Raw genomic sequence first — 25,516 nt, forward strand, 5'->3', positions numbered from 1 at the left:
CTGCTTATTTGAAGTTGTTTGGTCTCAGGAGCCACATTTTAAGTGTGTTGTACCAAATTACAAATTAAAGTATTCTCTTCACACTTAAAGCGGCTGTAGACAACTTTTCAACTCCCTCCCCAAGCATTTCCAAGTGTTTTTATTGTTTGCACCACTGTCGCAAAGACAACCAGATCGCTTTCTGTTTATTAGCAGCCTGGCTACTGTCCAAAGCAAGAAACAACCGTAAGAAGCTCAATTTGAACTATAAACCCCAATCTCAGTGCTATGATACAGCCAGAGTAAAACATCTGGTAGTATTAATAAGTAGGCAGGTTCTGTTACTTACTGATCCAATAGAAAGAATGCCAACTGAATGTTGGTTTGGAACCCTCTTAAGTCCGGGTGTTGTATCGAACTCTGTTTCCCTGTCGAGATCTGTTTCCCCCTAGCCAGAGTTCGATACAACACCGAGACATTTAATTAACCTTAACTTAACCTGAACCTCACCTTAACCTAACCTAACCTTAACCTCAACCTCACCCTAACCCTAACCTCAACCTAGCCCTAACTTTAACCTAACTTCAAACTTACCCTAAACTTAACCTAACGCTTACCTTAGCCTAATCATAACTGATAGCTAACCTGTTTCCATGTGAAGGCTTTCGACTGGCTAGGGGGAGACAGATCTTGATGGGGAAACAGAATTTGATAGTACAACAGAGGACCTCGCTCCATCGAGTAAATGCCCATCTGAGGGTCACTCTTGTTTTACTTCTGTTTCTACAACTCTTCCTCTTTGCCTTCTTTGCCTCCTCTGTCAACGGGGTTGTTTTTCTCTTGCCAGGTAGTTTCGACTGTCACTTTGATTGCCCCACCATCTGCCATTTCTGCTACTGGAGATAGCTACCGATTGCTACTAGAGAAAACAAAAGCATGACACCCCCCCCTTTTTTTTTAAAGCAATCTCCTCTTTTTTATTTATTTATTTTACCAATTTCCCCCCTTTTTCTCCCCAATTGTATCTGATCTATTACCCTGCTCTTTTTGAGCTGTCCCAGTCACTGCTCCACCCCCTCTGCCGATCTGGGGGGGGGGGTGAGCGCCCCAACAGACTAGAGGAGGTGCTAGTGCAGCGACCAAGACAAATACCCACATCCAACTTCCCACCCGCAGACACGGCCAATTGTGTCCGTAAGGATGCCCGACCAAGCCGGAGGTAACACGGGGATTCGAGCCGGTGTCGTTACTTGATCTACTCGCACTATTGGATGTGCTCGGGGTCCTGAGACTACAGATGACATCACTACTTCACACATTATGATTGGGTAGGGGCTTGGGTAAGGGCTAGTTCAGTTTAGGAACAGCAGGAAACAGTAGATTGACATTAGACGCAGCTTGGGCCTTCAGGCCTCGTACCTTTACTAACCAACTCTATGTCAATGTGGATTGTAAAAAACACAAAGCTAAATAACTATAAAGCTAGCGTTAAACAACGCTAGCTAGCAACATAATCCGTGACGTCATATGTAGTCGAAGGATCCCGAATCGATATTGTACTCGAGCAGAAATGGAACCCACACTGGCGGTCCTGTGTTGGCAGGCAATGGAACAGACCGCTACGCTACCCAGATGCCCCCTAAGCACTATTCTCTTCCTATTTTGGTTGCGCAATGGTTGATGCACTTCCTTTTTGCTGTAAATCGAGCCTTCATTTTCCCACGAGATCGTGCCCGGTGGCAGACAGAATTGCATAGGGAAAGTCTTGTAGTCAACCAATCTAAATGCAGATGGTGTCATTATTCTATAGCCATTACACTGTGCAATCAACATTTACTTCATAATGATAAGTTAAAGCAAAGAAGTTTCTACTGCTGCTTTAAATTTGTTATTGTGCACTGTTATTTTTCTCAGAATATTGGTGGAGATGTGTACTTTTAAAGATATAGCAAGCTAGACATTTAAAATAAATGTTCTGCCATTCAATGCCATTAAATGTTATCCACATTTAAATGTTAAATCCATATTAAGCCACTGTGTCCTAATAAGAACCTCCAATAATACTGAGCTATGAAAGAAAACCTAAAAGATTACCTTTTGTCCCGCTCCCTCTGGTCTCATTTTCACAAGCAGAGCTATACACGGTCATCATGTGTATGAATTCGTGCCGTGAGAGCCAGAGAGTTTTTGACCTACCTGTCCATAGAGAGGTTACCCTCAAAAGTTCCAAAAGTAATTAGCATTTTTATACCTCTTAAAATAGAACCTTAACCAGAACCTTAGTCTCTGCAAGGCTTCAAATATGATTAATTATAAAAAGTGTTACTCAGACCACCAGAAACATAAACAGATACTAACTCTGTACTTCCATGTAGTAAAAAAACAAACCATCTATTAGTTGTCCTTCATGAAAATAAATAAATAAAGCTGGACCCCCTTTGGGTCACAATTCAAATAAAAAATGGTCATATAATGTCAAAAATTATTTATAGTTTGATAATCTCAAAACAAGCCGTGGTTCACAGCCAAGTATTTTAACCCCTCTCCCTATTACAGTTTAACAAACAGTCTTATATACCCTCAGTCTGGTTACAACAATCTCTCTTTCTATCTTCTGATCTTCTTCACCCAAAATAGGCCAATTTATTTCCTTTTCAGGCTGCTTCCTCATCTTGGAGAGCAAACATGCTAACTGTGAACTCCGTCCAGGCATCATAGTATGTTCCTTATTTGTCCCTTAAATAATGGTCAACATCCATCAGTGCTTGTCTCTTGACCTGCTAACCTGTCCCTTTTACAGAACCTTAGTAGACCAGCTAGCAGCTCAAATGAGCTTGGGACCTGCTCTGGTGCCTCTCGTATTTGCTTATATACAAAAAAAGTGTAAAACCCCATTCAGACATGCTGCCTAACCCATAAACTTCCCTTAACATTACATTTGGGGGTCATGTGTAAATGTGAGCCAGGGTTGATAATCCATAAAAGTTGCGTCGGCAATTTGCCGACTCACAACTAAGTAACATTTCCAGAAGCATAATCAAATGATAGTTAAAAAAAATGATCAAATGCTGTATTAAAACGCTTTTACAGGAGCGGGTGAATCATTCACAAGGGATGTATCTGTGACTTGTACATAGCAGATGAATTGTGAGATTTATTTTCAAACCAGTTAAAAATAAGATTATATTTGAAAACGTCTGTGAAATGGACGACATAGAAAAAGAGAGCTTCTGTCATTCTTTGCAGAGGATGAAATCAAGAGTCAGCTAGTAAGCTGCACAGTTTTATGGAAAATTGAGAATGCCAAAATAATAAATGAATAAATAAACAAATAAATGAATAAATGTTGCAGGTTGAGATATAAAGATGTCCTACATGAGCAGGGAATGAGACAGAAGTCACTATCATGTCATGTGTGGAAAAATGGTATCTGTAAATCTTACAGATAGAAGCTGCATGTGTGAATATGGAGAATGTGTGCCAGTGCCGGAAAAAAAATCATTCTGACAGTGTTACAGAATGTATGTTTGAAAGTGGCTTATTTACACTTTTATCAGATCTCATTCCTTTAATGTCTAACAGGAGCCATTAACTGTACAGCTACAGCTCCATGTGAAGGTCTGATGCCCGACTGAATAAGTGGCGTTCGACAAAATGCACCTCACACTCATTTCTCCCTATACAATGTGTAGATTAGAGAATCGTGCTCGTGATCATAAACTCATCTAATACTCAGAACCAGACGGGGGGGGGGGGGGAGGGGGCACTCATTTTCATTAACTTTGACAATCAAGAGTTTGATGTCACATGTATTTAAGTTACGAACAAATGACATTTATATGGAAGCCTTGAGAGACAAGTGAGAAAAAAACATTCTGGTCATCCATAGTCTTAATTCTGATCCTTTTTTTTATTATTCCTCTCCTGTTTATGACTAAACAGTAGGTTAAAAAAAGGTTTTGCCAGGATAATCATTCTAATTTCCTTATTTTTCTTTTCATCTGTGAAACAGGTAAAAAACAAGTTTTTGCCAGGTGAAAAAAAAGGTTTTGCCAGGATAATTTTTCTAGGTTATTTTTTTTCCCTCCATCTGTGAAAACAGGTAAAACAAAAAGTTTTGCCTGATAATTTTTTTTTTGTGTGGTCAGAATCATTTTTTCAAAGTGTTTGTTATAATTCTCATTTTGGCCAGAGGATTTTTTTTTCCATCTGTGAAAACAGGTTAAACAAAAAAGTTTTGGCTGGTGGAAAAAAAAATTGTCAGGATCATTTTTTCCAAGTTTGTTATTGTAATACTAATTTCAGCCACAAGAGGCTGAAGTGCACCACTACCCCATGTTCTAATCAACCAGGATTTCAACTTTGGTTTCTAGTTGAAAACTGGGTGATATTCGGTCTGAACGTTTAAGTCGTCTTTTCATCCTCTTTTCAGTCAGCTAAAATGCGGTTACAACATCAACATGTCACAAAACACAAATTTGTGTAATCATTTTGATAATACTGGACAAAAAAATTTTTTCAAACGTTTTGTTTCCTGAAAAAAAAATTAAGAGATTATGAGAGACAATGTCAAGTTGAACACAAAAATAATTTCAGATTTGCTGTATCACGTAGGAATTTGGAGAGAAAAAAATATATATAAAATCCTGTGACTCAAGTAAATTCTTTGTGAGACAGTACAAGCCTGTTTCATACCATAAACTGCCTTGTACTGTCTCATGAAGAATTTACTTGACTCACTGGATTATTTTGCTCCTTATTTGCTGAGCACTTTCCCTACCATTGAGTGTTTCTTTAAACAAAGTATTATATATATATATATATATATATGTGTGTGTGTGTGTGTGTGTGTGTGTCTGTGCGTGTGTGTGTGTGCGTGTGCTTGTGCGTGTGTGTATATACGTATATCTACTCATATATTTTCATAATGTGTGTGTGTGTGTGTGGTGTTAGTGTGTGTCTGTGTTAGTTAGTGTAGATAGTGGGACCGAAAACTAAAGCACTTATGATCCTAATTCTTTTTGGAGGTGGTAGGTATTGTCTCAGAGAGTAAGGGAAAAATCCCAGAAAATTAAAAGTATGCATAATTATGCATAAATATGCAAAATATGCATTTTTCTAAAAATGGCTAAAAAAAACACTTTTCTCGGCATTTCAGATGATTCTGAGCATCTCTGATTTTTTCACCTATATAAAAAAAATGTTCTGGGACTTAGAAATGTTTTGGCATTATGCAAAATAAATGCATTTTTTTTGCAAAAATGCACTTATGATCTTAATTTTTTTTGGAGGTGGTAGGTATTGTTCCAGAGAGGACCAGAAAAATAGCAGAAAATTAAAATAATTGTAATAATTATGCATAATTATGCAAAATATGAATTTTCTAAAAATGGCTAAAAACCACTTTTCTCGGCATTTCAGATGATTCTGAGCATTTGGGGGGGGGGGTTTAGGGGCAGGGGGAAGGTGGTTAGCTGGCAGGATGAAGAGGAGGGAGATTTAGACGGGTGGATAACCAAACCGCTACATTGTAGCGGGGTTCTTCTAGTATATATATATATATATATATATGTGTGTGTGTGTGTGTATATGTGTAGATATGTATGTATATATATAGCGGGGGGTTTTCGGAAACTGTCACTGGTGTTGATAAGAGTGCTCAACTAATGAGCAGAATATCAATATAGATGTAGGGAAAAAAATGTAATACATAGCAGTACAAGCTTGTGTCGTGCATCCCACGAAACAAGCTTGTACTGCTATGGATTTTAAAAAAATTCCTACATCTATATATATAAATCCAGTGGGTCAAGTAAATTATAAAGCAGGCTGATGATTGCTTATGGCATGAAACAGGCTTGTGCTGTCTCATAAAGAATTTACATGACTCACTGGATTATTTTGCTTCTTATTGGTTGTGCACTTTCCCTACCATTGAGTGTTTGTTTTAACAAGGTTATATATATATAAAATATATGAATGTAATATATATCTACTACTACTACTTTCGGCTGCTCCCGTTAGGGGTTGCCGCAGCGGATCATCCGTTTCCATTTCTTCCTGTCTTCGGCATCTTCCTCTGTCACGCCAGCCACCTGCACGTGCTCCCTCACCACATCCATAAACCTCCTCTTTGGCCTTCCTCTTTTCCTCTTTCCTGGCAGCTCCATATTGAGCATCCTTCTCCCAATAAACCCACCATCTCTCCTCCACACACGTCCAAGCCATCTCCATCTTGCCTCTCTTGCTTTGTCTCCAAATCATCCAAGTTGAGCAATCCCTCTAATATAATCATTCCTAATCCTGTCCTTCTTCGTCACTCCCAGTGAAAATCTTAGCATCTTCAACTCTGCCACCTCCAGCTCCACCTCCTGTCTTTTTGTCAGTGCCACTGTCTCCAAACCATACAACATAGCTGGTCTCACAACCATCCTGTAAACCTTCCCTTTCACTCTTGCTGGTGCCCTTCTGTCGCAAATCACTCTTGACACTCTTCTCCACCCACTCCACCTGCCTGCACTCTCTTCTTCACCTCTCTCCTGCACTCCCCGTTACTTTGGACAGTTGACCCCAAGTATTTAAACTCATATGCCTTCGTCACCTCCACTCCTTGCATGCTGACCATTCCACTGTCCTACCTCTCATTCACGCATAGGTATTCCATCTTGCTCCTTCTGACTTTCATTCCTCTTCTCTCCAGTGCATACCTCCACCTCTCCAGGCTCACCTCAACCTGCACCCTACTCTTGCTACAGATCACAATGTCATCCGCGAACATCATCGTCCATGGAGACTCCTGCCTGATCTTGTCCGTCAATCTGTCCATCACCATTGCAAACAAGAAAGGGCTCAGAGCCGATCCTTGATGTAATTCCAGCTCCACCTTGAACCCATTTGTCATTCCAACCGCACACCTCACCATCGTTACACTTCCCTCATACATATCCTGCACCACTCCTACATACTTCTCTGTAACTCCCGACTTCCTCATACAATACCACACCCCCTCTCTTGGCACCCTGTCGTATGCTTTCTCTAAATCTACAAAGACACAATGCAACTCTTTCTGGCCTTTTCTATACTTCTCAAGTCAACATTCTCAAAGTAAACATCACATCTGTGGTGCTCTTTCGTGGCATGAAACCATACTGCTGCTCGCTAATCGTCACCTCTCCTCTTAACCTAGCTTCTATTACTCTTTCCCATATCTTCATGCTGTGGCTGATCAACTTTATACCTCTGTAGTTGCTACAGTGTGCACATCGCCCTTGTTCTTGAAAATCGGTACCAGTATGCTTCTTATCCACTCCTCAGGCATCCCCTCACTTTCCAAGATTGTGTTAAATAATCTAGTTAAAAACCCCACTGCCATCTCTCCTAAACATCTCCATACCTCCACAGGTATGTCATCTGGACCAACTGCCTTTCTACTCTTCATCCTCTTCATAGCTGCCCTCATTTCCTCTTTGCTAATCCACTGAACTTCCTGATTCACTATCCCTACATCATCCAACCTTCTCTCTCTCTCATTTTCTTCATTCATCAGCCCCTCAAAGTACTCCTTCCACCTTCTCAGCACACTCTCCTCGCTTGTCAGCACATTTCCATCTCTATCCTTGATCGCCCTGACTTGATGCACATCCTACGCAGCTCGGTCCCTCTGTCTAGCCAATCGGTACAAGTCCTTTTCTCCTTCCTTAGTGTCTAACCTGTCATACAACTCACCATAAGCCTTTTCCTTTTCCTTTGCCACCTCTCTTTTCGCTTTATGGTGCATCTCCTTGTACTCCTGTCTACTTTCTTCATCTCTCTGACTATCCAACTTCATCTTTGCCAACCTCTTCCTCTGTATACTTTGCTGTACTTCCTCATTCCACCACCAAGTCTCCTTGTCTTCCTTCCTCTGTCCTGATGACACACGAAGTACCTTCCTAGCTGTCTCCCTCACTATTTCTGCAGTGGTTGTCCAGCCATCTGGCAACTCTTCACTACCACCCAGTGCCTGTCTTAATTCCTGCCTGAACTCCACACAACAGTCTTCCTTCTTCAACTTCCACCATTTGATCTTCGGCTGTGTCTTCACTCGCTTCCTCTTCTTGGTCTCCAAAGTCATCCTACAGACCACCATTCGATGCTGCCTAGCTACGTTCTGCCCTGTCACCACCTTGCAGTCTCCAATCCCTTTTAGATGGCGCCTTCTACATAAGATATAGTCCACCTGTGTGCACTTTCCTCCACTCTTGTACGTCACCCTGTGTTTCTCCCTCTTCTTGAAATATGTATTCACCACAGCCATTTCCATCCTTTTCACAAAATCGACCACCATCTGTCCTTCCACAATTATCTCCTTGACTCCATACCTTCCCATCACCTCCTCATCACCCCTGTTCCCTTCACCAACATGTCCATTGAAGTCCGCTCCAATCACCACTCTCTCCTCCTTGGGTACCCTTTCCACCACGTTGTCCAACTCACTCCAGAATTATTCTTTGTCGTCCATCTCACACCCAACTTGCGGGGCATATGCGCTGATAACATTCAGCAATACATCTTCAGTTTCCAGCTTCATACTCATCATATTCATAATATATACATATACATTGTATATAAATGTAATATATATATGTAAATTATATATATCTGTGTGTTTTTCCCACACACACACACACACACACACACACACACACACACACACACACACACACACACAAACACACATATATATCACTATATAGGCAGTGTGCTGGCAACAAGAAGCTTCCAGGACATCATAATTGGAGCAATTCTATACATTAATATAAAATAACTAAGGAAGATATGAGCGTTTGTTCAGAGGGTGCACCTTTTTGCCTTGAGAATATTGATGGAGAAGTATAGAGAAGGCCAGAAGGAGTTACATTTTGTCTTTGTGGATTTAGAGAAAGTATATGACACAGTGCAGAGATAGGAGGTGTAGTATTGTATGAGGAAGTCGGGAGTGGCGGACAAGTATGTAAGAGTGGTGCAGGGTATTTATGAGGGCAGTATGCAGTAGGAATGACAGATGGGTTCAAGGTAGAGGTGGGATTACATCAAGGATCAGCTCTCCGCCCTTTCTTGTTTGGAATGGTGATGGACAGGTTGACGGACGAGATCAGGCAGGAGACTTCATGGACAATGATGTTTGCGGATGACGTTGTGATCTGTAGCAAGAGTAGAGAGCAGACTGAGGAGAGCCTGGAGAGGTGGATGTATGCGCTGGAGAAAAGAGGAATGAAAGTCTGTAGACACAACGCAGAATACATATATGTGAATGAGAGGGAAGACAGTGGAATGGTGATGATGCAAGGAGTAGAGGTGGTGAAGGTGGATGCGTTCAAATATTTGGTCAGCTGTTCAAAGTAATGGAGAGTGCAGAAGAGAGGTGAAGAAGAGCATGTAGAAGAGAGTAGAAGTAATGGAGAGTGCAGAAGAGAGTGCAGGCAGGGTGCAGTGGGTGGAGAAGAGTGTCAAGAGTGATTTGCGACAGAAGGGTACCAGCAAGAGTTAAAGGGAAGGTTTATGGGATGGTTGTGAGACCAGCTATGTTATATGGTTTGGAGATGATGGCACTGGTGAAAGGACAAGAGGTGGAGCTGGAGGTGGCAGAGTTGAAGATGCCAAGATTTTCATTGGGAGTGACGAAAAACGACACAATTAGGAACGAGTATATTAGAGGGACAGCTCAGATTGGATGGTTTGGAGACAAAGCAAGAGAGACAAGGTTGGTATGGTTTGGACATGTGTGGAGGAGAGATGCTGGGTATATTGTGAGAAAGATGCTGAACATGGAGCTGCCAGGCAAGAGGAAGAGAGGAAGGCCAAAGAGGAGGTTCATGGGTGTGGTGGGGAAGGACGTGCAGGTTGGTGTGACAGAGGAAAATGCAGAGGACAGAAAGAGACGGAAATTAATCATTCACTGTGGCGACCTGTAATGGGAGCAGCCAAAAGAAGAAGAAAAAGAAGAAGCAGGAGGCGGAGGAGGAGGGTGCGCCCTCATAGAAAACACATTGACTAGGCTATAACCCTACATGGAGTTGCCCTATTGCAGTAGCTCAGTCCATAAGTCCATAAGCCTTTTCCTGCAAATGACCTGGGTTGGATTCTCATATGTGTGCACTTTTTTGTTTTGAAGGAGTACACCACTACTGTACTTCCACCTCTTGTGGCTGAAATGAGTGTTACGACAACTAACACTCGGAAAAATTATCCTGAAAAAAAAATTTTTTTTTCACCTGCCAACACTTTTCTTTTCACCTATTTGTGCATATTTAGGAAAAAAAATAACTAAAAAAATCATCCCGACAAAACTTTTTTTTTCACCTGGCAAAACTTTTTTCTTCCGCGTGTTTCACAGATGAAACAAAAAATTATAAGGAACTTAGAAAGACTTTTCAGGCAAAGCCTGTCCCCCCCCCCCCCTATTTCTCCCCAATTGAATTTGGCCAACCACCCCACTCTTCCGAGCCGTCCCAGTCGCTGCTCCACCCCCTCTGCTGAGCTGGGGAGGGCTGCAGACTACCACATGCCTCCTCCGATACATGTGGAGTCGCCAGCCGCTTCTTTTCACCTTACAGTGAGGAGTTTCGCCAGGGAGAAGTAGCACGTGGGAGGATCGCACTATTCCCCCCAGTTCCCCCTCCCCCAATCAGGCGCCCTAACCGACCAGAGGAGGTGCTAGTGCAATGACCAGGACACATACCCACATCTGGCTTCCCACCCACAGACACGGCCAATTATGTCTGTAGGGACGCCTGACCAAGCCGGAGGCAACACGGGGATTCGAACCAGCAATCCCTGTGTTGGTATTCAACGGAATAGACCGCTACGTTACCCAGACACCCCTTTCACCTGTTCTTAAGTCATAAATAGGAGAGAAAACAATTTACATCAGACTTAAAAAATTGATCACCAGATTTTTTCTCTCGCTTGCCTCTCAGGGCTTCTGTACATTTAACATTCAAGGCGCTTATGTAAGAACAAATTAAGTTGGTTAAGACTGTAAAATCAGTGTTTAATTCGCTTACACACTTCTTGTGAGAAATGTAAGAGGAACTCAAGATAACATGCTTACATGGGGTCCATTGTATCACAATATTCTTGGCAAATAATGGCTTATATGAGTCATAGCAATTTAATGACAGGTTCCATCCATAGAAATATAATCTGTTCAGGAGAGAAGTTGTTTTGCATGTATGTTCATGGAAACACCCGTAAGTGCTGCAGCTCACTTCATAAAACTGAACGGCCTCTTGGTGCCTGCAAGACTCCATTACAATCAGGACTGTGGACTGTTCCAAGCAGGTTCAAATGCCCAGGGGATGTTGATCGAGGTTAAGTTGCAGGTGTTGTGCATTTAGCCTTGAGATAAAGATGATCACACACATTAAACAGAGCTATATGTATTGCTACATATGACACTACGATGCACCCCATACCATTTATACACATTTTCTCTGACATTTTTCTTTTTTTCTTTTTTTTTCTGGTGCTATTTTAGTTTTATGATCTGGCTCTAGTTTTATGGTCCTTACCAAATTCTATGAGGGTATTTTTAATTTAGCTCTTGATTAACACCAGGATTATTCTGCATACATCCTTCCCCCTGTCTTCTCAGGTTTGGTTTGCATGCCTACTGTGAGTGTAATCAGAATCAGAATCAGAATACTTTATTCATCCCCGAGGGGGAAATTGGGTTCTATTACAGACACTCACGCTCTAATAACTAAAATCTAACAAGATACACGATAAGAAAATAGAAACAGAAACAAATAGAAATAAAGATGAAATAGAAATAAGCACAAAATATATCAACAAGCATGGTGCACATAACACCCTATCTATACTGCACTACCACAGCACACAACAAGCAGAACAAACAGCAGTGTATGTGCAGGATACCACATTTTCAGCTGTGAAATATTAGTTATGATTTAAAAGAAAAAAGAAAGCAACTGAAGTTTTGTTTTCTAACAATGATATTGTCACCCATGGTAGAATGGAGCACACTGTGATTGGAATGGAGAGAGAAGGGAAGGAAAAAGGTAGGGAAAGTGAACCCTTTACACGCCCTTGTACCGTTTAAGATAACTTTCAACTGGGAAGTCAAATTTAAAAAAAAAAGTTTTTCTAATCCATCTGTGGTGCATGTCCACTGGATACAGCCCTTGTGCTTTCCGTCCAACTCACGGTCATTCCTTGTCTGTCTTGCGGCGGTATGTCCCTAAGCAAAGTTGCCTTCGTGGCAGTACAGCAAGGTTTTGGGTTATTTGTGGCACTTTTCTGTCACCCAATTATAAGTTATGGAGAAATGCATCGACTAGGATATATATAACCACTTCAAATTGCTTCAGTAATTCCAGTTGCCATAAGAGGAGGTCAAACAAACTCCTCCATAATATCCTGAGGTTTGTTTAACTGTAATGAGTTCGTACCTAAAACCTACTCGAGTCACTTTTCTCTGAAATGTTAATAATCATTTAGAGAAAACTACTACCTCATCTCATCTCATCATCAGCCGCTTCTCCGCAGTTGGGTTGTGGTGGCAGCAAGCTAAGTAGGGCACTCCAGGCATCCCTCTCCCCAGCAACGCCCTCCAGCTCCTCCAGGGGGATCCCAAGGCGTTCCCAGGCCAGATTGGACATGTAGTCCCTCCAGCAAGTTCTGGGTCTACCCCAGGGTCTCCCCCCAGTTGGATGTGCCCGGAAAACCTCCAAAGGAAGGCCTTCCCTCCAAGAATCGCCACCTTAACGTGATGGAGGGGTTTGGGTGTCCCGGTGATCCTGGGAGCTGTGTTGTCAGGGGCGATAGCTCCTGGTAGGGTCTCCCAAGGCAAATTGGTCCCAGGGAAGGGGCCAGATTAAGAGCAATTCTCATGAAACCCAATGGAAGTACACCAGCAGAGCTACAGCACCTTGCCCGGTAAAGGGAAACCGGGGCCCCCTCCTGGAGCCAGACCTGGGAAGGGAGCTCACTGGCGAGCGTCTGGTGGCCAAGTGGTGGATGAGCATTGGGGTAGGGTGCAAGTCAGGCTGGGCGGCAGGCAAAGGCGGGGCCTGGGGCATGCCGACTTCCGGCATCGCAGAAAACTACTATGTATGAGATAATCTTGCAGAACTTTTCATAAAGCATAGTTCAGCAGTGTACATTTGAGTCATTCATTCTACTTCTAGTGTTTAAAAATGAAAAAAGCATTCGTTTTAACTTGGACTTTTGCTCAGTAAAGTTACTGCTAATTACCTAAACTTGCTGAAACGTTATTTACCCCAGCAGCATCATCACCAGAAAGTCACCATCATGGAAGAGGGGGGGGGGACAGCTGGCCTGTTCCAACAACATGTGGGATTCCACAGGGGCAGACCAGATAGTCATCCCAGAGGTTTTTGTATTAATTTCTTCCAAACATGAATAGAAAGAAAAAGGAAAAAAACAAAAAACAAATTAGGTTACAGAAAAATAAAGTAAGTGAATATCCAGTGTAAGTAACATTTAGAAAAGAACCAAAAATTATTTATTACTTAATCATAAATTGGGACAAATAATGAGAGATTAATTTGCTCAGGTTAGCCATGCTGTTTCCATATTACTTGGGGCAGTAGATATTGAAAATGTTTGAAAACAGACATAGGGCTAAAGGGTTCACTCACCCTCCTGTATTTGAAGTTGCAGACAGCTTTACCTTTTAAAAGGTTAAGAATTTGCATAACTTGGGTGCATGTTCAAAAGGTTACAGTGAAATTAGTGTGTTGTTTAAACAATTGTCCTAAGAAGGAGGCAAAAAACAAAAACAAAACATGTATCTTATCACACATCTCGATGAGGATGACTCTGGGAGAAAAAAAAGAAGAAATTTTCACTCCATACCATGTACGAGAATTACCATAATTTTGACATCTACAGTTTAGCATTGTGTCAAGAAGATGTAGTGCCTTAAGCCACTTCTGAGAGGGCTATTTGTTATTCTTCACGGCACTTTGCACGAAACACGGACAGGATAAATTGGAGCTTGCTATAAAAAGACTGCCTTCAGGTGGGAAGTGCTTGCTTACATTTTACTTGCTGTGCTTGGAGGTGTCAGGGTGCTTCATGGAGGTGTTAGTGTGCCCCCATTGCCCCCAAATCTGAAGACTGGACTCAGACCAGGCCAGTGCTGGGTCCTTGAACTGCATTACTGATTCAATTTTTTTTTTTTTTTTTGTTAAACCTGCGCTGTCAGCAGGCTTGGCATGCAACACAGGGAAATTCTATTCCAACGTTCCCTAGACAGAGTAAATCTGCAAGTGGAATTCAGGTTCTCAACTTGCAAAGGCAATCTATTACTTATCAGGAATGGCTTATAATAATTCCATCCTTTGGATCTGTGGGAGGACATCAGCACAGGGATTTTGTTGTATATATAGCACCAAAAGGGTGAGATCGTGGATACAAGTGGCTGAAATGAGTTTCCTCCGTAGGGTGTCTGGGCTCAGCCTTAGAGATAGGGTGAGTAGCTCAGACATCCGGAGGGAGCTCGGAGTAGAGCCGCTCCTCTTCGTGTCGAAAGGAGCCAGTTGAAGTGGTTCGGGCATCTGAGTAGGATGCCTCCTGGGCGCCTTCTTTTGGAGTTTTACCAGGCATGGCCAACTGAGAGGAGAGCCCGGGGTAGACCCAGAACTCGCTGGAGGGACTACATGTCCAACCTGGCCTGGGAATGCCGTGGGATCCCCTAGGAAGAGCTGGAAGGCATTGCTGGGGAGAGGGACATCTGGAGAGCCCTACTTAACTTGCTGCCACTGTGACCCAACCCCAGGGAAGCAGCTGATGAAGAACGAATGAATGAATGAATGAATGAATGAATGAATGAATGAATGAATGAATGAATGAATGAATATAGAGCTTCCACCAGTCCCCCTCTTCCACATGTTTGATCAGCTACACATCCAATCAGCATCGCTTCTCCAAGAGGCGGACAATCACCACAAGTGAAACAAGGAAACCTAGAAACAAAAAATGACAACATGTATCTGATAAGTCATGGACATAGACTACATGTGTTTGACTAAACATTATTAGTTCAAGATAGTTGAGGGGAGTTATAGTGATAAAGAAGAAGACAGAAAAAAAAGAAAAAAAGGGGGTGAAAGGACTAGGAAGAAGGATGTATTCCAGAGAGTATTCCAGGGAGTGTGTTAGGCAGATGCTTGCAGTGTGTACATACATGCGACGTGTCTACCTACGTGTATGTGAAGTGTCTACCTGGGAGTGCATGGGCTTAATCCCAATAAATTGTGGTTTCTGAAATCCACACCTTGTCGTCAGCAGACAGGCCACTAACGGGCCTCGCAGTCGTGCAATCACCTCACAACCAAGAGAACAGCTGGAGCCCGAAGCACCGCAACCCCAGAGGAACACCAAGCCCATAGGGGGACCAGGAGCCCGCAGAGCAACAGCCCCACATGCCCCCGGAGCACAAACCAGTCCCAAAAAGCACAAGCTGGGCCTGCACCTCCGAGGTGCACCCCCACCATCAACCCCAAGCGTAGGCACAGGGCGTACCAGCTGGCATGGGACCTGAGCCATGGCAAGCACAGACCGCTGGCCCCGCAACCAACAGACCGACACACTGCGGGACCGCCCACCCAGCGGGCTGGCAGGGGTGGCCCCATGCCCATTCATGCCCGAGGTAGGGGGGGAAACCTGGCGCTGAGTAGATGCCCCATCCGTCCGCACACACCGAGCATACACCTACTTAGCCGAATACACTCGACCCAGGCTACCCAAAGACTTTTCCAATTTAGTAGAACTGTTTTATTGGCAAGTGTTAACACCATCAAAATGGGTTGCTGGAGTTTGGGTGGTGCTTCCATCGAGGAGAGAAGACAAACCCATGGGAACCCGGAATGCTGTGGCCCAGGAGAGGATAGTTCATTAATTATTTTGGTCCAGAATGTTTGAATAGGTGGGCAGAGCCAAATGGCGTGGAAGTAATCATCTGTGGTATTGAGTGTACAATGTGAGGAATCCCATTCTGAACATTTGGTGTTGGCTGATATGTGCTCTATGTAAGACTTTGTACTGGATAAGTTGCATTTTTCAATTGCAGGCCATAGAAAACATGTTGTTACAAATATTCTTCCAGAAGTTGACATCTTGGTGACAGCACGGTCCTCTTTCCCTCTCTTTGGTTGGTAAAGACAGAGTCATCTGTTTTTAATCAGACTTTGTATATTCTAGAAAAAAAAGATGGAGGTTTTTTAGATAGCGATATGAGTAAGATCACCGATGATCGGCGGTGGTGGAAGGGTGTTGTTAGTTAATTTGGTTTTTGCTTTTAGACACTGCTACAGTAGGAGGTATTGCAGAAAGCTGTAGCCACTGGTGTCATACCACCGAGTTCATGAAAAATGAATTGTTTTCGAAAATATGTTCGAGATGAGTGATTCCTTGTCATTTCCAAGACTTGAAGATTAATATTTTTTTATTTTATTTTTTTATTAACCTGAAAATCTAGGTTGCGCCAAGTTGGGGTGAGTTTATTTGGGGGTGGAGGGTAACCTGAGGGTTTGTTTAATTTCCACCAGGCTGTCAGAGTCATTGCGATAAGTTGATTTTTAAAGCAATTATGTGTCTTTATTGATTTAGAGAGAAATGGGAGATCAGGTATTGATAATTGCTGACAGTCAGTTTGTTCTAATTCTACCCAAGTATGGTTTCATTGTTGCTCTGGCTGCAGCCATTTGGTAATAAATTGAAGATGGGTAGCCACATAGTAGTGTCTGAAGGTTGGGGTGGCTACACCGCCAGTCTTTGGTGGGGTTTTTTTTTTGTAGTGTTGTCAGTTTTTTGGTTTTTTTTTCGCTTCCAGCAGAAACTGTTGGTTATTGAGTCCAGGGCATTGAAGCACATAGCTGTCGGTTGAACTGGGGTCATTGAGAAATGTATTTAATTTTTGGTAGCATATACACTACCGTTCAAAAGTTTGGGATCACCCAAACAATTTCGTGTTTTCCATGAAAAGTCACACTTATTCACCACCATATGTTGTGAAATGAATAGAAAATAGAGTCAAGACATTGACAAGGTTAGAAATAATGATTTTTATTTGAAATAAGATTTTTTTTACATCAAACTTTGCTTTCGTCAAAGAATCCTCCATTTGCAGCAATTACAGCATTGCAGACCTTTGGCATTCTAGCTGTTAATTTGTTGAGGTAATCTGGAGAAATTGCACCCCACGCTTCCAGAAGCAGCTCCCACAAGTTGGATTGGTTGGATGGGCACTTCTTTGAGCAGATTGAGTTTCTGGAGCATCACATTTGTGGGGTCAATTAAACGCTCAAAATGGCCAGAAAAAGAGAACTTTCATCTGAAACTCGACAGTCTATTCTTGTTCTTAGAAATGAAGTCTATTCCATGCGAGAAATTGCTAAGAAATTGAAGATTTCCTACACCGGTGTGTACTACTCCCTTCAGAGGACAGCACAAACAGGCTCTAACAGGTACTATTTAATGAAGATGCCAGTTGGGGACCTGTGAGGCGTCTGTTTCTCAAACTAGAGACTCTAATGTACTTATCTTCTTGCTCAGTTGTGCAACGCGGCCTCCCACTTCTTTTTCTACTCTGGTTAGAGCCTGTTTGTGCTGTCCTCTGAAGGGAGTAGTACACACCGGTGTAGGAAATCTTCAATTTCTTAGCAATTTCTCGCATGGAATAGCCTTCATTTCTAAGAACAAGAATAGACTGTCGAGTTTCAGATGAAAGTTCTCTTTTTCTGGCCATTTTGAGCGTTTAATTGACCCCACAAATGTGATGCTCCAGAAACTCAATCTGCTCAAAGAAGTGCCCATCCAACCAATCCAACTTGTGGGAGCTGCTTCTGGAAGCGTGGGGTGCAATTTCTCCAGATTACCTGAACAAATTAACAGCTAGAATGCCAAAGGTCTGCAATGCTGTAATTGCTGCAAATGGAGGATTCTTTGACGAAAGCAAAGTTTGATGTAAAAAAAATCTTATTTCAAATACAAATCATTATTTCTAACCTTGTCAATGTCTTGACTCTATTTTCTATTCATTTCACAACATATGGTGGTGAATAAGTGTGACTTTTCATGGAAAACACAAAATTGTTTGGGTGATCCCAAACTTTTGAACGGTAGTGTACATTTTTATTGCTGCTATCCTGCCAATTAGTGACAAGGGTAGGTTGTTCCAGCAGACAATGTATTCTTCAATGGCTCTAGGTAACGGAGTAAAGTTAAGAGCAAAAAGGTCTGACAGACTGATGGAGAGATGTCAGTGCCCATGTATAGGGATGCGTGGTGATATTGACACATCATCAGTATCGGCCGATAAAGACTTCAGAATTAAATATCGGCGTCGGCCCGACATGCCGATATGAGAGGCCGATAATATCACGCTTTAATTATGCGCACGTGATTCAAACTGTTGACCAGGCACGGGCGCATCATGTAGGCGGAGCGGGATGGGCCTTCTTCTTCTTTCTTTTTTTTTTCCTGCTACTGCGTCTGTGTTGTGTGCATGGTTGCGTGCCAGCCGTGTTTTCTGAGGAGATTTCGAGTAGGCTAATTTGGAAAATGGGTAAGTGAAGTGGCAAATGCTTTAACTGGTACTGAATTAATTAACTTTATCATTTTAACTACAGGATCATGCATACACCTGGATTTGATTGATTTAGTATTTTAATGTGCAATGGGAAAAATCCACAAGGTTGCATTGCTGCCTCGCATCGCCTCTGGTACAATGAGATATTTATTTTAATAATTTTTAAACAGATTGTACTCGGTTTTTGCACAGTTATATGTAGTTTTTTTTTTTGGAGGGCGGTGTACCCATGCATGAAGAAAAAAAAACAAAAACAAAACAAAACAAAAGACCAGCCACGTAAAAATAGAGATCAACAGCGTGATGCCTGCGTGGGTGTGTGCAGCTTCCGTGGTCAGTGTAGCAAAACCAGTTCAGTCCACTACAGGAGAAACTTGATGTTATCTGCAGTTAGGTGGAAAAAATATGTGCATATATCGATAATGGCATCGGCAGTCTGCCAAAATGAATTGGAAAATAGCAGATATCGGCAAAAATCCAATATCGTGCATCCCTACCCTGGAAGATTATGATTTACAGCATTCCACTTTACCCCACCGAGTGGTTGGACTGTAGTTTTAGACAAGTTTATTGAATAGTCTGAAACTGTTGGAAATGTTGATATCAGGTTTAATCCCTCCAGTAGGGCTGTTTGTATGCCAAATATATTAATATTTTGGCGAATGGCTGCTGCAACGAAGACATTGATTCATTTTTAAAGTCACAGCATTATAACTTGCTTATTTTATTGTGTATTTGTTTTGTCAAACCGAAAATTAACGATTTTTTTATACATTTTCAGAGAAACAGCTTTAACTTCTGCACCAGTTTAAACATAACAAGATGATGGACTACTGAGGACACATTTAAAACTTGAAAAAAATGAGAGAAGTACAGTTTCTGGAGAAACTGTGTGGGCTAACTGAAAGCAGCTGAAAAGATGTTGCCTGACTTTTAATGTAAATATCATATAGAGGATTAGGGTCAAATTGTTTGAAATATTTAATGAAGAAAGCCAATGCCACTTCACCAAGCTGCTGGACTGGAACAGAATAGCTGCTAAAACTGGAACAGTTTCAGTGGCCAATCAGAAAACTGAGAAACACAATCAAAGTAGCAGAACATTTTTAAATTAAAAAATAAAGTTTCAAGATTAAAGTTTGTGGAATTTTTCTACAAATTAAAAAGGTATAGATGAGGATAAAAAAGTAAAAATGGGGCATCTGGGTGGTGTGGTGTGGCCGGGTGGCATGGCAGTCCATTCCATTGCCTGTCAACACAGGGATCGCCGGTTCGAATCCCTGTGTTACCTCTAGCTTGGTCAGACATCCCTACAGACACAATTGGCCGTGTCTGCGGGTGGGAAGCCGGATGTGGGTATGTGTCCTAGTCGGTGCACAAGCGCCTCCTCTGGTCAGTCGGAGCACCTGGTCAGGGGGGAGGGGGAACTTGGGGGAATAGCGTGATCCTCCCATGCGCTACGTCCCCCTGGCGAAACTCCTCACTGTCAGGTGAAAAGAAGTGGCTGGCGGCTCCACATGTATCAGAGGAGGCATGTGGTAGTCTGCAGCCCTCCCCGGATCAGCAGAGGGGATGGAGCAGCGACTGGGACGGCTCGGAAGAGTGGGGCAATTGGTCAGGTACAACTAGGGAGAAAATGGGGGGGGATCCACACAAAAACAACCCCAAAATCAGTTCAAGTTGATAGAGGGGAATAGAGTTGCTGCTGAAGGTACAGGGGTTGAAGCAGCCACTCAAAACAGTGTAGTGTAAGTGTACATTATTAACTTTAGTTGAAGTTTACAGCTGAAAGTATGAAGAAGTAAATGACTATAACAATTTATGAAGCAATTTAGAGTATGAGGGAGTAAAATCATGTGAAATGCTGGAAAAAGATATAGATGAGTAAAAGCAAAGGAATAGAATAGTGTGCAAGATGCTTAAAGGAGTTTAAAGGAGTAAAAGAGTGTGGGGTGTACAAATGCGTATAAAGGAGTAAAATACTCTGAAATGAGCATAAAGTAGTAAAATTGTATGTAATGTTGAAAGGAGGAACAGTTCACGCCTGTGAAGCTGCTAGTGGAATAGCCTGTTAAAGCTGCAGCTCACACTGATTATTATCCAAAGGAGTTGAATCAAGTGCAACTGGACTTGGTATATATCCGTGAAGACGTTTCGCCTCTCATCCAAGAGGCTTCCTCAGTTCGTGCCTTTCTGACTAGACCTAGTCTAGACATAGTCTAGTCAGAAAGGCACGAACTGAGGAAGCCTCAGTTTGAAAAATGGGTTTCAAACAAACGCTCGTAACCTAAAACCTATCAATTAGATGTTTAAATTGTGAGGGAAAATGTGAAGAGCTGAATATATTGATGATAATACGTCTATGCAGTGCCAAACTTGTGAGAGTTTTCACAGTTTAAAAAATTTGAATTTTTTTTTTTTATTCCACCGGTGGCCACTCTAGCAGCTGAATATTCCACCATTCATTTCCATAGTTGGGAGATCTGAATTAAAAGTTATATTGCTCAAAACCTATAAAAGATATCAATGAGAAAAATAATTGCACACTTCTGTTTCCATGTGAAAGCATGCAGAAGTAGTTAGGTGCCAAAAAAGTGTGGGAAATAAGACTATAGAGTGGGAAGAACATGGGGGTGCTAGCTAATAATAATGCTAACAATTATACAGGTATGCTATTTGATCCAAGACTGAAGAAATTTACAAGAACTGGGGGGAAACTTGCCTAGCTTGGCATGCTTCTATCCACGTCTGACTTAATTTTACATGACATGGCATGCGGGTGGTGTTGTGGTATATTCCGTTGCCTACCAACACGGGGATCGCCAGTTCAAATCCCCATGTTACCTCTGGCTTGGTCGGGCGTCCCTACAGACATAATTGGCCGTATCTGCGGGTGGGAAGCCGGATGTGGGTATATGTCCTGGTCGCTGTACTAGCACCTCCTCTGGTCGGTTGGGGCACCTGTTTTTTGTTTTTGTTTTTTTTTGAGGGGGGGGGGCGAACTGGGGGAAGAGCGTGATCTTCCCACATGCTGCGTCCCCCTGGCGAAACTCACTGTCAGGTGAAAAGAAGTGGCTGGCGGCGCCACATGTATCGGAGGAGGCATGTGGTAGTCTGCAGCCTTCCCCGGATCGGCAGAGGGGGTGGAGCAGCGACCGGAACAACTTGGAAGAGTGGGGTAATTGGCTGGATACAACTGGGGAGAAAATCGGGTTGGGGGGGGGGTCCCAAAAAAAAAAAAACTTACATGCATAACATGACTTTTACAAATCGGGGGGGGGGGGAGTTAGACCTAAGATAACCTCTGATAACATGTAGTGATGTGTCAGCATCTCAGAAAGGAATCTTGGTTTCCTTACTGAGAAGACCGATGATGTCACCATGGATAAACTTTAATGGCAGTTCTCAGGTCATCACTAAATGTCATTGGCTATGCTAAAAAGGCGTGGGTGGAAATGAAGGAGTAATATTTTGCTGGGTATTTTAGCTGCTTAGACGAGCATGTGCATTAATTCAGCCTCCTGTCTGTGGCAGTTGAAAGCGATAACAAAAAGAAGACCAAAGGTGGCAAGGAAGCAAAGGGGAGGAGGGATCAAAGCAAAGCCATCAAAGTGGTGAGTTCAGTAAATTAATCTGGGCCTGCGAGATACAGGCAGTAATGACTTTTAGCTGATATCAGCACCGACTGTTATTTAGATCCTCCCTGCCCTTCTGACTGTGTGTTTTTCAATCAATTACATAACCTGTTTTTATAAACACACCATTCAGCAACTGTTCCCTCCTGTTTGCGCTTATCATTCTTTGTTATCCATCATTTCCCTCTTTCTCTCAATACCTCATATTCTCTACTGCAGAGTCTAATATTTGATTTAAAAACTAGCTTTATTTTTTGCCTAAATGGTCAATCTCCATGTATTTATATGATTTGTGCAGTCTTTTAACTGTACTCTCACAGGTTATAAGAATTTAATGGATGTTGTTTTCCTAGGTACCTGTGAGTCGGGTCTTGCCTCCTTACACATTCCCAGTCGACACTCATAACTTCAAATGTATCTTTTTTTGACGGTCTCCATCTGCAAATATACTTTTGAATTATGCTGTTGTGTAGACATGCAGCTATAGCAGACTTATTGATGATGTGCTTTTTCCATGAATATTTTTTGTTTATTACAGTGTGTTGTATTTCTGCTCTTAGAATAATGTGTAATTATTTTTCATAGAATGTTGTCCTTAACTTATCTCCTAAGATATTGTCGACCCCTACAATGAAGGCAACTTTGGTAAGTCAATTAATGTGCAAGTATTTGTTAGTAATTGATTGCCTTCAAAATTATCTTTTGCGGTCATCCGGGTAGCGTAAAGATCTTTTCTGTTGCCTACCAACACAGAGATCACTGGTTTGAATCCCCGTGTTACCTCTGAGTTGGTCAGGCGTCAAGACACAATTGGCTGTGTCTGCGGGTGGGAAGCCAGGTGTGGGTATGTGTCCTGGCTGCTGCATTAGCGCCTCCTCTCGTCGGTCGGGGCGCCAGTCCGGGGGGGAGGGGGAACTGGGAGGAATAGCGTGGTCCTCCCACACTCTGTGTCCCCCTGGTGAAAATCCTCACTGTCAGGTGAAAAGAAGCAGCTGGCGACTCCACATGTATCGGAGGAGGCATGTGGTAGTCTGCAGCCCTCCCTGGATCGGCAGAGGGGGTGGAGAAATGATCGGGAAGGCTCGGAAGAATGGGGTAATTGGACACATACAACTGGGGGGAAAAGGGGGGGAAATCCAAAAAGAAAAAAATCTTCTTTTCGTAGGTTGTTGTGTAGCCGATGCTACCCTAAGAAAGGGAAGTTTTATGAAAAAGGTGATGTTCCAGGATTAAAAATGATATAAAACAGAGTGATAAGGAGCATCCGGGTAATGTGGCGGTCTATTCCATTGCCTACCAACACAGGGATCGCCAGTTCGAATCCCTGTGTTACCCCCGGCTTGGTCGGGCATCCCTACAGACACAACTGGCTGTGTATGCGGGTGGGAAGCCGGATGTGGGTGTGTATCCTGGTCGCTGTACTAGCGCCTCCTCTGGTCAGTCAGGGCACCTGTCCAGGGAGGTGGGGGAACTGGGGGGAATAGCGTGATCCTCCCATGTGCTACGTCCCCCTGGCGAAACTCCTCACTGTCAGGTGAGAAGAAGCGGCTGGTGACTCCACATGTATCGGAGGAGGCATGTGGTAGTCTGCAGCCCTCCCCTGATCAGCAGAGGGGGTGGTGCAGATACCCGGATGACCTGGAAGAGTGGGGCAATTGGTTGGATATGTGTGTATTCATAAGATGCTCCTAATGAGATAATGCTCCTGACAAAAGCATCCTGCCATACAGACCATAAAGAGACCACCTCATCCTCGAGTAGAATATGACACCGCTGATCTCTCTGATAAATCATGATAAATGATGTTTTCAACGCTAGTTCATTGATCCTATCTCTGGTTTACTGAGAGGGAAAATGTACAACGGCGGAAAAAAAAGAAGCTGACTGTTGCTCAACAATCATAGCTTATAGCCCGAAAAGTGTCAAGTATGGACACTTGGCCAATGTGTTTTACACCAGAAGAAAATGGGGAGCTCATAGATGGAAATAGCATAATGATTAATGTTCTGTTCTCCGAAATGCAGCCAGGGTTCTGGCCAGTGGTCGTGCTGTTTCCTCTGCTCTGCTCTCAACGTGTCCCTCATATCGTTTGTGCCCAGACCCCCCTTTTACACAAGTTCTGCTTTGGTGGCCACATATGGGGGGAAAAAGAAACTGCAAACACATGGTTGTATAATAAATTGACCTTTTCATCGTGTCTTTGTGTGCATGTGTATGCGTGTGCGTGTATGGGTGTGACACAGAGGGAACCAGTCTGGCAGAAAAGATGAAGAGCATCTTGGAGACCCACAGCCAGTATTTTACCTCTCTGTGGGACGGGTTTATGGGCTGCAAACAAACACCCAGGTGAGGGTTCAGGCGTCAAAGGTCATAGGTCACATACAGTTTTCACATGGGCTTGTGACCGCTCGGTGCTCAAAATAAGTTACAACAATACTGAAGTGTGTGTCAGAAGTGCAAATACCGCTATTTGTATGCCTGCCCATTAACTGCCCTGATTGTGGCCACTGGGCATCGCACTGCACATTGCAGCTGCGTAATGGATCAAAAGGCTTTTGTAACATAACAGCAGTCAACTTCCATTTGTGGCAGCGGTGGGCTCTCAGGGCCGTCTCTGCTGGCCCTGCCAAAATCATAATTTGTTTTTCATAGTTAAATTGAAGTGTGCCTGAATTGTGTCTGAATTCACTTACTTGTTTTCTCGTGGGGCTGAACAGGGATGTTTTGTGTCATCTAAACACATCACCGCTCCTTGGAGCAGCACTGTTGCTAGCCTTTCGTTGAAGTCCAAAACTGCAAACTGGTTACAGCTTTGAGTGACCGTGTCATCGGCCTATCAAATTTTGATGCGTAGTAACAGAACACCTCAGGGCCCTGTGATATGTCGATGGTAGCCCCTGTATTTTCATCAACTTAGAGCTTGAGCCTTTGGTGGGTTGTGAGCAAACTAAGCGCAATGGCCACCGCAGTCACAGCTACTGGTGATCTTGTGGCAGATCTACTAAATGATTTTTGTAAATGTGGGAGGATTGTCTGCCTTTTTTTACGCATTCACCCAAATGGACGGAATTACTGGATGAATTTTGCAAGAAAACGCTGCCATGACTCTTTCAAGTGAAGTGGGACTTCAACTCCAGGTTGGTGTGCACATTTTTCTATTGAACTGGAGACGGTCCGCTGATGATGTGGTGGCTATACTTTATTGAATTTGTTGAAGTTGCGCAAGTGACTGGTGAACGCTATGTCAACTATGGAAACTTTTCCGTTATCTCCGCCAGGCGAA

General features: G+C 42.9%; 1 protein-coding gene across 1 annotated transcript in view; it reads left to right on the top strand.

Moving 5' to 3' along the window:
- LOC130122537 (cilia- and flagella-associated protein 46) overlaps window positions 1-25,516 on the top strand; it is a 113,520-nt gene that overhangs the window by 78,520 nt on the left and 9,484 nt on the right. The window contains exons 52-55 of the mRNA XM_056291467.1: window positions 22,133-22,212; window positions 22,587-22,647; window positions 22,846-22,878; window positions 24,477-24,579. Coding sequence (XP_056147442.1) covers window positions 22,133-22,212; window positions 22,587-22,647; window positions 22,846-22,878; window positions 24,477-24,579 — 277 coding nt within the window. The remainder of the gene's footprint in view (window positions 1-22,132; window positions 22,213-22,586; window positions 22,648-22,845; window positions 22,879-24,476; window positions 24,580-25,516) is intronic.

The sequence above is a fragment of the Lampris incognitus genome, chromosome 13, assembly GCF_029633865.1.
Source record: "Lampris incognitus isolate fLamInc1 chromosome 13, fLamInc1.hap2, whole genome shotgun sequence".
NCBI lineage: Eukaryota > Metazoa > Chordata > Actinopteri > Lampriformes > Lampridae > Lampris > Lampris incognitus.